This window comes from Calidris pugnax, unplaced genomic scaffold, assembly GCF_001431845.1.
Source record: "Calidris pugnax isolate Ruff unplaced genomic scaffold, ASM143184v1 scaffold111, whole genome shotgun sequence".
In the NCBI taxonomy this organism is placed as follows: Eukaryota; Metazoa; Chordata; class Aves; order Charadriiformes; family Scolopacidae; genus Calidris; species Calidris pugnax.
This window is the reverse complement of record NW_015090872.1, coordinates 1,220,615-1,236,349: the sequence shown is the minus strand read 5'-3', so window position 1 is coordinate 1,236,349 and position 15,735 is coordinate 1,220,615. Positions and strand designations below refer to the sequence as shown.

Sequence of the window (15,735 nt, the reverse complement as noted above, 5' to 3'; positions counted from 1 at the left end):
TTTGTTTTTGGGGGGGGGGGGGGATGTATTGTAAAATATAGCATTATGAGGCTAAGCTTTAGATTTTGTTTCAGGTTTGGATGTTTGTGTTCAAAACACCTCGAGTCTTTAGTTTCTAAGTTAGTCAAACATCTGGGCAAACATGTAGGTATATTCCTTAGGGGATTGTAGTTCAATGCTTAGATCACGGGGTTTTCTTGTTTATGTTAGCAAAGGAGATAGACCCCTTCAGTAGTTTGATTGCTTGGAATGGAAGGGGAACAGCCAACGGAGGTCAAGCCAAGCAGGAGCACCAAAGCTTCTACAGCAGCCCATCGGAAAGGCAGAGAGCCCTTAGAGGAGTCCTCCAGTGACATGGAAGTGGAAAACGAAGGTGACAAACAGCTTCGTGCAGTACCTCCACAAGGTAGGTCTGAATATTGTGGTTCTCGTGGTGTGTAAACTTGGTGTGATTGTGCCTGTTTAGCAACAACGTTTGGTTGAATTTACCAGCTGTTGCATATAGGATTTGTTCTTTTCTCTTCTAGAAAGGAATATTGAAAGCTTTGAGTCCTGGCAAGTTTAAACTGCTTTCGAAATGATAAAGAAGGCTAGCAAAGAGTTAAAGTGTTTGGACCAGTGATTTAGTACAAGTGCAAAAGCAATTTGTAGACTTTCCCCTAATAAAGCCTATTTCATATTCCTGATCTGTAACATTGTACTTAAGATTGTGGTACAACAGCAGGATTTTTCAAATTTATATGCAGCCAATGGTATGGGATTTCTTGGAATGGAATAAATGTCAAGTTTATTTACTTAACTATTAAAATGATTTGACTTTCTTTTTCATGAAACTGTATTTTCTTGAGTTTCCCGAGTTGAGTTTTTGAGGAAAATGCCTGGAAAAAACAGCAGTGTGTGTCTTTTTAGGTAGCCAGATAGGCGATTGTTGAAGCAAGGTATTTGACAAATAGATTAATATGTTGAAATTGGTGGCAAATACTACTGTCTTTTTGAGGAAAAAGTTGCTAGTAACTGTTGAAAAGCTGCTTTGCTTACAACTAGCTGATATCCAGGGGGCCAGTTTGTTTTCGTAACAAACTTCCTGTCTTTGCAGAGTAGTTATGCTGTCATTACAGCTTTCAAGCATTGTGCAGCGATCCCCAAATCTTGCAGAGTGACTTGTGAGCACGCTTGAAATGTGGCTTTGCACTTATTAATTAGAAAGACTTTGCCTGTTTCAGATTTGTAGGCTTATTGTGACGGTTGTAGCTATTGTAATTGCAGAGTGCCTATTAAAGTGTGTTAGAATAAGAATTACATAATGAAAGAAAAAACCCACTAGTGAATCGATGGGACATCTTAAGTATCTCTTTTTAAAGAGTTCAGTTCACAGAAAGTAGAATTTTAATTCCACTTAACTCGTTTTAATAATTACGGGCAAAATTATAGGTTTGGTTCGTATAGAAATGATGTTTGCTTTTCCAGTTAAGCATTTTAAAAGGTGTCTAGTCATTGAGAGCTTATAGTCTTTTTTTTTTTTTCTTTTCTGTTTATTTTGGATGGTTTCTAGCAGTCTCAGATGAGGTGCTTGATAATCGAAGTTTAGAAGAGATTTTGGGTAGCATCCCTCCTCCCCCACCTCCAGCAATGACCAATGAAGCTGGTGCTCCTCGTCTCATGATAACTCATATTGTAAACCAGAACTTCAAATCCTATGCAGGGGAGCAAACTTTGGGACCTTTTCATAAGGTATTTTTCTTTTATCTTAAACATTTTTTTTAAACGAAGGTAAGACTTCACTGTGTGTTAGTATTCCTTCCTGTATTTTCATGTAACCTTATCTCAAAATAACTGAAAAATATTTAAATTTTAGAATGACTTATACAGTGCTATTCTAAATTTTCAGTATTGGACAATACAGAAAACAGTAAAGTGCAACTTTCTGATACTGCACAATTTTAATTTATCAGTAAACCTTAGAAAAAGGACACTTTTCTCTTTATTTCACTTACTGGCGAACTTTTAGGGGTGTGTTTGAAGAATGAGAATATTTTTTGAGTGCCCACAAGAGACTTACGTGGCTAATCATGAAACTTTCCTTGCGAACATGCTTGCTAAATGCAGTATCGCTTTGAGTTAACAAGTTAAAATTTAGAAAGCTGAGTTGAGGTGTGGGTTTTTTTCTTAAATAAATTGTACTGCTTTACCTTTGGCAGTATCACTATCAAATAGTCTGCAGTTTCATGCAGTAGAAATGATTATGTTTTAAACTGGTCACAGATTAAATAGGTGATGTACACTGGCCAGGATCTGTTTCCCTTTGAATTTCACTTTTTTTCCTTCTATTATGCAGCGTTTTTCATGTATTATTGGGCCAAATGGCAGCGGAAAATCCAATGTCATTGATTCAATGCTTTTTGTGTTTGGGTATCGAGCACAAAAAATCAGATCCAAAAAACTCTCTGTGCTGATCCATAATTCTGACAAACATACGGACATCCAGAGTTGTTCTGTGGAAGTCCACTTCCAAAAGATCATTGACAAGGTATGTATGCTTCTATTCAGAACAGTGGAGACTTTTTTCTTTGAGGATTTTAAAACTTTTAGTATTTAGTTATTTTAGTTTGAGCTGGGCAAAACTTTATAGCATGATTAGTTTACCTTTAAGATGTAAAACATCCATTCAAAGTTAATTAGCTTAAAAAATCCCTCTATAGGGTAGTGCAGTTCTTAAAATATTAGTAGGGATTCTTTTTTTATTTTCTGCAGGACTAATATCTGGTACATATCCATTTTTAAACTATTTAGAAATATGTAATAATCCTTTTAAGAAGAAGTCGTTTTAGAGTTGTCATCTGTTTTACTTCAAGCAAATAAAACTTATTTCTGAAAATAATAGGACCCCTAAAAACTTATAAGTCTACATTTGGACATATTATAAATTTAAGAATATATAACATGATCATATATATTAAGAAACAAAACCTATTTAAGCAAAACTTTCCAAAGTGATTAGAAACTATTTTAGGTTACCTAAATTTAGAAAAATATATAATGAATCTGAAACTTTCTTATTTACACTTTGTATACTGTAAACATGCCTGCAATTTTAAAACAGATTTTTCGTCAGAAATTCTGGACATCACATCCTACCACTAAATATGTTTGAAGCTGATATTTTGTTTGAACGAAATAGAAGGTGTTGGCAAATTAAAAAAAATATTTCTTTTGCTTGCCACTTCATGTATTGATAAAAACTTCTGGATGTTTTTTGTTGATTTATTGCAATTACAGTGCAAGGGATTTATTTCTGTTACTTTATTTGAATATAATTTTTGTGCACACATTCTAGCTGAAGTATCAACTGTTGAATTTGGGGAAAGTCAAAACAGTGGGAAATGTACATTGAAATTACAAAAATCATGTTAATAAAGTGGCAATATATACAGCCTTTAAAGGAACAGTTTTAAAAGACAGATTTTTTTCCTTTGACTTGATATAATGCACACATAACTTTTGCTTGTATTTATAATAACCAGATTCAAAATTTGTTAATTTTTTTTTCCACTTTACTTTGCATTAACCTCTAGGAGCTGACTTTATGATCTAAAAAAGTTCTGCATATACTAGATACCAATTGGATTATGCTTTTGGGGGTTAATCTGGGAAAGTGGTAAGCTAGTTTAGAAGCATTCATCAATTTTAACTTTTTAAAGTATAGCACCAGCTTTATTTTAGTTGTTGCTTTGTAGGTTAAGTCTAAGTTATCTTTTGAAGCTGATGATGTCATATTTGTCACATCTTTAATGTTTTGCTTTTTTATCTTTTGTTGTTTCTCTCTAGAACTACTTAGCTAAAAGTAACTCCTTTTCCTAGCACTATAAAAGAGGAGTTTAAAATGCAAATAGTACTTAAGTCATTCAAGACTTCCTAATCTAGAATTTAAAGGGTGGAATAGCACAGACACTTTCAAATAGAAGTAGGCCTTTTCCTTTGTGATTTGAAGCAGTGGTAAAGAAAATTAATTAAGTTATTGCACTGAAAATACTTGTATTAGAGGTGAGAAAGGCATAAGATGAGAACCATTCAGTTTAAATGATTTGGGCTAATTTTTGTCCAGTTCTCGAGTATTTTTTTGGATTTTTTTAAATATTTTTTTGAGATATGCAGCTTTAAGACAGTTCCCACTTCTATTAGACCTCAGTGTGCAATTGACTTAAAACCTGAACTTGATAAAACTTCTGTGCTTAATTGTGAAATATGATGTAAATCTGTGATATAATAATTGTTTTTCTGGCTTTGTTTTTCCTCAAAACAGGAAGGAGATGATTATGAAGTCATTCCTAATAGCAATTTTTGTGTATCTAGAACTGCCTATAGAGATAATTCTTCTGTCTATCACATCAATGGAAAGAAAACGACATTCAAAGATGTTGGTATTCTTCTTCGAAGCCATGGAATTGATCTGGACCATAACAGGTTCTTAATTTTACAGGTTGGTGTATGAATAAAACCAATTTTAACTAAAGCTATGTTTCCACTTATAGTTACAAAAAATACCGTCTAGGTTTTAAATCTTGTATTTGAGGCCTTAAAGTACTCTAGCAGCACATCATGGTTTGCATGCTCTGATAAAGATGCGAATCATTATTTGCTGCTTTAGAAATTTAAGGAAGAGAAACAGTTGAAGATACTAATATAAATTTTTCTGTTAATAAATTTGTGTTCCCGACATGTGGATGAATAGAAGAGTTGTCATACTTGTTCCGCCCTAGCAGCACGTAAATATTGGTGTAGTAAAATAAACCTTAAACCCCAATATTATTGTGCTGCTTAAGCGTGGCAGAGATTCAGCAACTTGTTTATGCTTTAGATAAAAGTGCATCAATATTAACTTAAATCTTAAGTATTCTACTGTTAAGTTATCTACGGCTCTCATATATAGACATGGTTTTACAGGAGAAATATGTATATAAAAAAATAACTGCATAAAAGTTGAGTGCAAGAAAATAAACACATGAAGTGTACTTTGTGTTTACACTTGTTTAACAACTGTAGAGGACTCAAAGAATGGCAGGTTTATAGCCAATTCAAGCTATGTTTTTAAAAGCTACAGTTCACAACCCTTACTGTAGGAATAATAATAGAATTTGTCAATACAATAGCATTTATGTTCACATTTGACCTTAAAATTATGAGGCTTGCTGGCATCTGGTTGCTGTTCAAAAGTCAGGCTGAAGAGAACCACACTAATTTTTTCTAGTTTTTAAATAATAATGGAGAAATTTGCTATGTGCCAAACAATTACTTAAATTGTAAATTGAGTAAAAGTACTTGGTAGAAGTATTCAAATATTAATTCAGTTGAGGAACTGTATCTGCAATTACCTGTAATTATTGCACTATTATTACTAACAGGTCCCAAATCTACTTTGTAGGATCATAGCCTAGAAAATTAGTGAGTAGTAGGAGCCCTCCCAAGGTCTGAAATTTTTCAATAGAGTTTATTTTAGGCCTGTTTTTGTCAAAGGAGCTTCCAGTTCCCCTCTTAAAAAAAAAAAAGAAAAAAAAATTCTAGATAGGTCGCTGTGCTTGCTTCACTTCCTCAAGCCTTTTCGTGCAGTCCTTTTTACAGTTACACCCACAAAAAGAGGATATATCAGTTTTGAAGTCTCCATGCCAATTAATTATTCCCTCCAACATTTCATTCCTGTATTTTCTGTTTCCAGATGGATTGAGGTGTACCTCCAACAACACAGCTGTAGTAAATACACTATGCAGTTATTCTGAAGTATCATTTTAGCTAAAATTCTAAAAGGGAGAGAATGCAGAGTCAAGTAGAAATTATGGTGCAGTGATATCAAGAGCTTAGTGTTAGAGAGCTTGCCCTTTTACCACTGGGAGCAGGAGAAGGGAACATTTGGGATGGGGTATTGCTAAGCTTTCTAAATTTATTTTATTTTTTTTTCCCCAAGATATGATTTGTCTTCTTTTCCCATTAACTGATTCCCAGGAAGTTATCAATGAGGACAACATACCTTTTCCTGAAAGCTTGAATTTCATGCTTTCCACCTGTACAAGGAGAAATAAGGGGGAGGTGTAAACAATATTAAGGCATAAAGCAGTGGTTCCCAACATTATTTTTTTCTCTCATTCCACTAGACTCTTTGTTGGTAATGGATTATCATGAATGGCAGAGGAAACTGTACTGAGATCTCGTGTTCAGTCTTTCTGACTGAGGCAAGGTCCTTTCTCTTTGCATGTAAGGTTTTGTGCCTTTTTAAAGTGAAATCTACTGACTAGGTGATTCAGAATTGAGTACTTTCCAGTTGGGAAATATAGCAACATTTTCCACGTAATGACAGCAGAAATTTAAACCCTAAATATTAAAAATTATAGTTAGAAATAAATGAGACCATGTCAGAAGGCTGAGGCTGTGATCTACTATCACAAGGATTGCTCTTTTTCCCCCTAATGTTTTTCAAATTAAGTTATTTAAAATTTAACTTCTGTTTTTCTCTTGTTATAGCTAAACTAAGTTTAACTTGATGTCGTCAGAGTAATTTCTTACTTAAAATAACTTATAAATCTCTTTGATTTTGACCATGCCAATAGGGTGTGATTAAAATATTTCACTTGTAATCTAGATATTGGGCAAAAATGTTAATTAAGGTTTATCAAATGCTGCTTTTGGTGTGTGACAGACTATTCACTAATTAGTACTAGAGAAAAGTTGTAAGAGAAGATGTCCTACATGTAGTAACAAAACCTTTAGCTACTTGATTGTGTCTTCCTAGCATATTTAGCATTACTCAATGGAATATACTTGGTTTTTGGAGGACTGCTTTTTTTTGTTTGTTTGTTTCTTTTCCTCACTTCACTCCCTATTTTGCATTCTTTTTCTGACATAGCAGATTTTGATGCCTTTTAGGATAAAATTTGAAAGCTTAGGCCATGCAGAATTTTTTAAAAGTTGGGTAGGGCATGACACAGCTACTTCTGCTGATGCCATACTGAAAATATTAAAGTCAAACGACTTCTGTGAGTAACATTACAAAAAACACCTGTTGAAAAACAGAGTATGTAAGAATAATTGAGTAGTTTTAGAAGTATTACAAATCCTGTGCCTGAAGTCACTAATTTAAAAAAAAAATCTTGTTTAAAAATGGCTTTAGTTACAATGGGATATTGCCAACATTTAACAGGAGGAGTTTGTCATTTCTGTGATCCTTAAGTTCTTACACTAAATATTTCATGTTTTTAATAAATTGCTATATGCTTTTAGTAGTTGAGGAATAGACAACTGTTCAGGGCATTTTTAATGAGCATGCCACAGCCTGAAACTGCAACAGGAAAAAACCAAAACCCTCATCTTGTCAGTTAAGAAGAAAAAAAAAGGCATGCTAAGCACTGTTGTAAAATCTAGCATCTTGCTGCTATTTTTCTGGCTTCCATGCTTAATGCCCCTACTTCAGTAACTTGTATATCTATGAAGAACAACAAATAAAATTATTTAGCTGTTCTCAAAAGACTTACTTGAACTTCAGTGTATATGTACAGAAAACTTGTGTGGCTTCTGTGCTCTGACCAGGCTGGGCAAAATGCAGAAAGGTAAGTATGTTTGCTGTTGCTCAATAGAGACTCCTCTGAAGAGGTTGACCTTGAGGCTGGAAAAAAAATCTCAGCCTCTTTCTCCTGGCTGGTTTGCCTCTAAGGAATTATTAAATAAATGGGGAGCACTTGAAGGAATGTCAGTTCTGGCCATCGCAGGGTAGGCATGTCTGGGGAGTAAAGCAAACCGGCTGTGGACAGCAACTGGTAATGCCTGCTGAAACTGGCTTTTGCAGTCTTTCAAGGTAAGAGAAGTATAGCCAATACATACTTTTTAAAAGGAAAGTGGAATTTTGTATGTAACTCCCTTTGAGTTACTTTCAAACGAATATTGTAGAAATTGTAATAAATGGCACAAGACTTTAAATTAATTTTGTACTAAAAGAGAGTGTCATAGGAGCAGACATATCACTTGATTTCAACTTACTTTAGAACCTACTTTCTTTCAAACAAATTGAAACTGTTAAGTAAATTTTGTACTAATTAGTATTTCACTTAAATGCATTGAATAGACTTAATTGAAATATTCTCAAACAAATACATAACATCTGCAGTGATTTTTGTATGTATGTATTTTTTTAAACTGATCGGAATGGCATTTTGTAATGTACAAAGTGCTATCCTATGGCAAAGTTATATTGCCAGAAAGGAAGTTTAGTCAAGCTTTTCACCTGCTGCTTTGTGGAAATAATGTAGGAGTCGCTCTTCCAGTGTATTGGAGAGGAAATGAGGGAGAGCAGATTTTCTTCTTGCTTTGAGATAAGCCAGAAGTTCCCAATTGTTGAGGTCTGCTTTCCTAATGAGACACACCAACGTTTGAGCTGAAGCACCGAGTGGAGCTGGAGCTGAAAAGCTCTACTGGGATTATAAATGGAGATCTGTGCTGCCAGCATTGGTGGTGGAGAGAGGTTTGTTCTAGAAATGTCAAGGACAGCTGAGCTGAAGTGGTAGTAAGAATTACAGCAAGTGTGATAATATAATTAAGTAAAACTAGATTATTTTAATAAAACATGTAAAAAATAGAAGCCTCACACTGATTCATAGAGCACAGAATCTATTTCTCTGACCGTTTTAAAGATAACGTTTTTATCCTGAAGTGAATACAGAGCAGCATAAGATATGCTAATATGTCCGTGGCAGTTTCAAAATGAATTCTCTTACACTATCAGAAAACTTACTTTGGCAATTCATATGACTTTTATTTTGCAAATTGCAACATAACATTGTAAACAATGTTTATTAAGCTTTCTTCAGAAAAATAGGGAAATACGGAAAGTGGAGAAAAGTACTGTTCTAGGGGTAATGTGTAAATTAGAGCGATCAATTGAATAGTTTAATTGGAACATATCAATAATCTTAAGTCAAACATCGTAGGTTGAGTTTGACAATGACTGACTTAGATTCCAAAGTGACTCTAGATTTGCACTCAATTTGTATTCTTGTATTAAATACAAGAATGTCCTTAAGAAAGCTTCTAAAATTAGACAGATGTGCAAACAGCTTGACAAAGGCTACTTTTAAATTATTTCCAGAATACAGAATTGTAGTTTTGTGCAAACAACTGAGTGTTGTATAACAGGCTAATTCTAAGTTTTTCCTCATCTTTGGACATTAGTGGCGTTGTAGATTTGTGTATGTGCATTTATTACTTAGCTGACTTTCTTGATTTCTCACCTAGCTTGTAACACTTTTCTTGGAAGGCAGAGCATGAAGTTGAGTATTTGATACTTTCCTCCCCTCCTGTGTATTTGTAACATTGAAGGGTAGAAATGAAATACCACTGCAAGCATTAAGTAATAGAAGGAATAACATGGAACTGGGAAAACAAACAAACAAACTGTTGTCGCTTAAAAGAGCTGTATTACAGTCACGTTTCCAGGAAATTAATAAGGTTACAGGGATAGTGGTTATCTATGTATAGAGCTTCCAATGTCTGTGTATGGGGAATTAGAATTCATAGTCAAAACTTTACATGAAAAGCTTTACATACAGGGGAGTATGGGTACACTGTAAGAACAAAGTCAAATTAAAATTACTATTATGGAAAACTGAAGATACACAAATTTAGCATTTTTTTTTTAACCATTCCTTACTGTACTCCTGCTTAAAAAGGAAGAGCTATCATTTTGGTAAAGAAAAAAAAAAGTGAAGTGTGAGTGCTGTCATGCTAGTCCAATAAAAGAAAAATGAAAAATGGGAGAGGCATTGAAAGCAGTGGAAGTAGCATCCAGGGAAATGGAAAGCTTTGTCTCGCATTGCTATGGGGCTTATGTAAGACAAAAATGCAGTTTGGGTGCCTTTATATTATCAAGAAGATGATAACACGAAATGTCCAGGAAAAAAAAATAGTGAGGCAACTAGTGTCAGATGCTGAAACTAAGAATTATATAACTTCTAAACTTGCACTTAATAAGTGATACGGCATGTTTATACTCATCACTACTTTTACTCCAATTTTCCTTCTGATTGGCTTTTGCGGCTGTTACGAGTTCTGTCAAACAAAGGTGTAAAATTGGAGCTGCATAAGAAAAGAGCCTGACCCTTATTAGTAGTAATTTAGTATTGGTGCTAGGTCTAGTGTCGATGTTCAGAAATGAGTCAGAACAGAAGACCAAGAAAGAAAAACAGTAATTGGAATTTCCCCAAATTAGGTTTGTATTTTCTGTCTTTTAAATCTCTGTAGAAAAACAGCATTTATAGTAAACATACTAAATGTTCTAATGTGGTTTCTCCTTCAAGCAAATCCATGGTTCTGCTGCATAAGCCATTGCTCTTCCTTATGCTGCTGATGCTAACAAGTCGTGCACACTGTATTTTCAACTCTTGTAGCTGGCTGATGAAATACTTCAAAAATCTCGTGCTCTGGGAGGAATACTTCACTGTCTGAAAGAAACTGAAATATAGCCATGTTCTGTAAAATAAGGTTAACATTTTTTAACTTTTCTATAAGTTTATTAAGAGAGGTTTGACTTATGCCAGATCAGTTCTGTCTAGCCTTCCATATTAAAACGTTAAGAAAAGATTTGGGTATAATTTGGATCGAACAAGATTTGATTTTCTTCAGTAGGACAAACAATTGCAGATTTTGCCTATGGCTACCACAGTCCTCCACAAAACTGTGAGTTAGAGGTGGCATTTATATCTGCAAGTGCTGTTTTCTCAGCATTCTGGACGTGCTGGCTACAACTCGATTGTTACTTCTGTTTGGTGCTTAAAGGACAAATTCTGTTGATCACCTGTTGCATATAAAGAAAACCCTATTTTTTCAAAGTTCAGCGTGGTATGAGTTTTCTTAATAACTCAAATAGCCTTTTTTTGAGGAACAAACATTCATGCTTAAACCGTTTTTCTAAAATTCAACGTGTTTACATTAAATCTTTATATGTGCATATTGCTGTCCAATAATACTGTCACAAACATCACAAGACAGTTAATCTTGTGATACTTGACAGTTAAATGAAACGATGTTCTGACCACTGTCTACATTTGCATATGACTTAAATGAAACAGAATTGTGTAATACCCTAAACTTGCAAACTGTATTTCACTTAACGAGTTAATTTAGTAAGCAAATGGAATATAAATATTGGCAGTATAAAGAAGTTACAAATGGAACGTGTTATGTTCTGGATTACAGTATAGCCTGCTGATGCTCATCCATCACTCAAAGATTTTGGATTTATTAACAGAACTTCCTTTTATGGGCATTTAAAACATCTTAAAAGCTTAATATGTTATCAAAAGTATGCTACTGTTACAGTGAAACTAATAAAATATTGTTCTGAATTTAAAAAAAGCAGTGATCGCCTTAAAAAATACCAAATATTATAGCCACAGTCATATCTAAAACTTTGCAAGTTTCATGTAATCCTGAAACAATTATCTGTTTTGACCTTAACCCCAGCGCGCAGCTTTCTCTTGAAGTCTTGTAACGCTTCTGATTCAAGGCAGGAATTAGAAATTGGACAGCTTGTAGAAATTAGGCTTATTTTACTTTTCATTACTCCAAATGCTGGTAGCAAAAGAATTCTGAAACAAAGCTATCAGTTTGTATTGGTGCGGAACCCCGGCTAGAGGTAGAGTTGGCTTCTAGGTATAAGAGGGTAAATCCAAATGTTGGAGCTTCAGGAAGCTTTTTATGGGAGGAAAATATCCAGGCTATTACAGGAGATGCTCCCTATTTGGAATAGGCTTCCTATGAAGAAGAAGAAGGAATACTTTCCTTTTGCCCAGCACCTCAACTTCTGTAAACAGAAAGAAAAGCTAGTAAAAAGGATTCATCTAATTTACCACTATTGACAAAATCTGTGATCTCTAAGCCTGAATTCAATTGATAAAGTATGTTGGAAGTTCCACAAAGGGTTCAGAAGATGTTCTTGCATTCTATTTGCAACAGTTGAAGTAGGAAAATAAGACAAACAGGATGTCCTGCTCTCTAAAGTAATGCCTTACTCAGTTTCTCAGCCATGTGTAAAAGCACAGAAGGTTTTTCCAATATACAGTATTGCATCTTCTAGGCAATATTTCCCTAAAACTATTCCTTATGAGCAAAGCCAAATGCAAATTTCAATTCAGGTAGATGTTACTTTACTCCACTCTTGGATTTGATTAGTGTTGAAGAGCTCCACTACCAAAAACCCCTCCAAAAACCAAACCACAACAACTCTACCAGAAAATTCCCCTCAAAAAACACCCAAAGTACCTAGTGCCCTCCCTGCTGAGTACAGGACGTTTCCATCTATTGGATTCCAAGTTACAAAATTCCCTTGCTCCAGTATTTGTTTTTACATGCCAATGCTTTACTGTGCTTCAAAAGTCTTCCTGATCCATGGGTTTTAACACTCAAAAAAGTTAGTCCAGTTTCTTAGGTTGTATAGGATCGTGCTAATCTTTCCCCAGGTTTTCAGCACTTTGTTTTAAAGTTTCAAATTAAGACACTAGACATTAAGTGACAACCAAAATCCTGGAAAATTGTTTTTACCTACTTGCTGCTGTAATTATTCCATGGAATGCTAACAAAGCTGATCTGCAAATGTTGTATTAACAGTTTAGTTGACAAAACTCATCGTGTTGCAAGATGCTGTCTTCAAAAGTTATTTTTCCCAAATTTTCAGGGGTGAGAAGAGGAGGCAGTAATGGGTAAGCAAACACCTTTCTCTATAGGTTCTCCAGAAACCACTAGTCATAACGCAGACACATTTCACAACCAAAGAGAAAAATATTGTTTCTTTCTTCCTGAAGAGTTTTAAGGCTGCTGTTGGTAATCTTTCGATGTTGAAGGGGTTTTGCTAGCCCTGTCTTGTTTCATACCAGAATTTTAGAATGGAATTGGAAGGCTGCATTCTGAACCTCCATAATTCTAGTCCCAGCACCACCACAGACTGAGCTGATGTGCACAGCACCTACTGCCAACCACGAGCAGTTTGTCACTGGATAATGTCCGTATTGGGATAAGCACATTATGCCATTCGGATTTCTTAGCTTTGGAATTAGTGCTTCAGTCCATCCTACTCTTGATGTAAAGGAAGCATCACGATGCTTCCATCTGCCAGGAGCAACAAAGAGGAGTTATCTGCAAAAGTGAAAAGTAGTATCCCGTTTCAAGGCTCGTGATCAAAGTTGCAGAAAGGCAGCTTGACGAGCAGGTCAAAACTTCCCTTTCTAAAAAGGATTCATCTAATTTACCACTATTGGCAGCTTGACGAGCAGGTCAAAACTTTCCTTTATCAAGCAGTTTGATAACCTTGTTTAAAATTCAAATCTCTATATGCCCGAAATCATTGGATAAACTCAGATTAAAAGCTTTCTGTTCTGAGAGGATCAGCGGTTTCAAGAAATGAGTGTAATTTTAGAGAAAATGATAGTAGTTCTAAGAAATGAGGTAATAAGAGGTGGGTTATTGTCCCACCTTTTGAGGGCAGGGCTACATGGGAGGTGGAGTTCTCACCCTTCACAGATTTTCGTGATGAAGTTGCATGCAGCAGTGGAGTGGGGCTGTTTAAGCTGCATGGATCGTTAGAGATGTGCTAGTCCTAATGAGAATTTGTCTAACACAAATATAGAAGAGTTTGTGTGCAATGTAGAGACTGGAATGTGATGAATTCTGTCTGTAGATGTCTCACATGAAATGCACAGCGTTCCTAGAATACTCCTGGGATGCAAATATAATTTGTGATGCAGGTATAACTTCTACTGCGATGCACAGAACTCACAAGAGATAGACCCTTGACTTGGCAGCCTCGTGACATTAAAGTAACGGTGGATCATATCACAGAATATTCATGGTTGGAAGGGACCTTTGAGATGCAGATAATGTCACCGCGTCTGTCACTTCATCAATCATCTTTAATGGGCATCCATCTGGGGTGTCCTCCTGGGCTTGCACGCAGCAGGCAGGAGCAGTCCCGGCACTCCTGGCTGCGTGTGTTGTGCTGCTGCTTCACCCTCTGCTTAAGCTGACCCTCTCGTAGGCTCCTCAACTGAGTCCTTGATTCCAAATGGTTACTTTTATTATGAGCAAATCTTTTTGAAGTTTTTTCAGTTTCCTTTGCTCTTATGCACAATAGAAATTTAAATTTTGAAAGTGTCTGAAACAGAAGAGTTCGGCGATGCAAAGGAAGGCAGAATCTCCAGCTTCTGGGTTCCTAGAAGTTATTCCCCATGTTTTTCACTAGAGGAAGTGCCTTTCAAATGAGAATGGCTCTTGCCCTTCTTGTCTAACTTTGTAGCCTGCTGTCAGGCAAGGTTTCTCATGATTTGCCACAGCTGTCAGTTCATTTTCTTGCTTAGAAATGTCTCTGCAGATAAACTTGTGTTCTCTATTAGAATATACAAATAACTCTTCTGTTAACCAAGCTGAGGTATTCTGTAGGAATTGTGATTTAGATGTGTTCATTACGTGGTGTTTGAGCTGACTACCTCTGTTACTGGGCATGTGCCAGCATCCCAGTGAGAACTTCAGCCTGATGTAGACTTCACACACAGTGCAGAAACTGAAATGGGGTTTGTAATTCCGTGTGGAGTTCTTGCCCTGAATGTAGAGCCTTCCCAAAATACTCAATGGGTATTTGATGCTTTTTCATGCAGCGATTACTTAACTTTTGTGGATGTTTTGTTCTTTGCTAGCTGTCTGTCTGCCAGTGTCACCCATGTCTTAGTGTTGACATCCATTTTGATTGTCTTCTCAACTAAATAGAGGATTTACTCTTTTCTGTTGTTGTTGTTGTTGCACAGTTCCTCCCTCTCCTCCCCTGAATTTGTGCCTGTGAGCTAGAGGGAGATAACTGAGGCAAATAATAGATTTCCTGGTGGTCTGTTCCGAGACGTTAGATTTAGGTGTGACAGCTCTGCTGAGCGTGCCCAAGCATGTTTTCTTCTTTTCAACAAATGTCTGCCTGCTGCCGCCGTAGTTTCACTTTCAGAAATGCTGTCCGCCTTTCGAAAGATCTTTTACTAGATAAATGAACAAGGCTGGTGGGGTGGTTTTGGTTTTTTTTACCTAGTTCAACTAATGGGTCAAGTAAGAAGCACAGTTAAAACGTTAGGAAACAGTTAAATTGGCTATCAAGTTTCACCAGAATGCAGCGTTGTAAAATGTGTTTTCCCCCTGTTAATCATTGGCAGGACTGCTTGCAAGAAGAGCAGGTACAACTTTTAGTGTCTCCTTTGACAACTAAAATAGCTGGAAACCATTTCTTAATATGTTAGCTATAGGGGTGGGATAAACAGATTTCTTTATATTATTTACCGACTTTAATATATTAATATTAAATAATACTTAATACTTATTATTCAGTTATAGTTTATATATTCTAAATATTTTCATTTTTACCATTGATAAGAAGAGAATCCAAGAATTTCAGTAGGTAGGGCATCCTACATCTCTTCACATAAGATGAAGAACATGTAATTCTAAAATGGCTTGCTTATGGTGCAGCTGAGGAATTGCATATAAAATTGGGAGTAGCCAGCCTGACAAGCTCCATTCGTGTGCGTGATCTTCTCCCCAGTGCTCAATTCACTTCAACTTTTCAGAATGTTATTGTATCTATGGCCTAAACTGAAGCCACCAGTAATTCCTGGTCGTATGGTGAGGTATTTATTTATTATGTAGACAACCAAACCCCTGATTTCTTAATTTATG

The 15,735-nt window shown here is 35.7% G+C and overlaps 1 protein-coding gene across 1 annotated transcript in view; it reads left to right on the top strand.

The window, feature by feature from the left end:
- SMC4 (structural maintenance of chromosomes 4) overlaps window positions 1-15,735 on the top strand; it is a 40,699-nt gene that overhangs the window by 2,337 nt on the left and 22,627 nt on the right. The window contains exons 2-5 of the mRNA XM_014945869.1: window positions 211-406; window positions 1,553-1,731; window positions 2,336-2,527; window positions 4,301-4,477. Coding sequence (XP_014801355.1) covers window positions 250-406; window positions 1,553-1,731; window positions 2,336-2,527; window positions 4,301-4,477 — 705 coding nt within the window. The 5' untranslated portion in view covers window positions 211-249. The remainder of the gene's footprint in view (window positions 1-210; window positions 407-1,552; window positions 1,732-2,335; window positions 2,528-4,300; window positions 4,478-15,735) is intronic.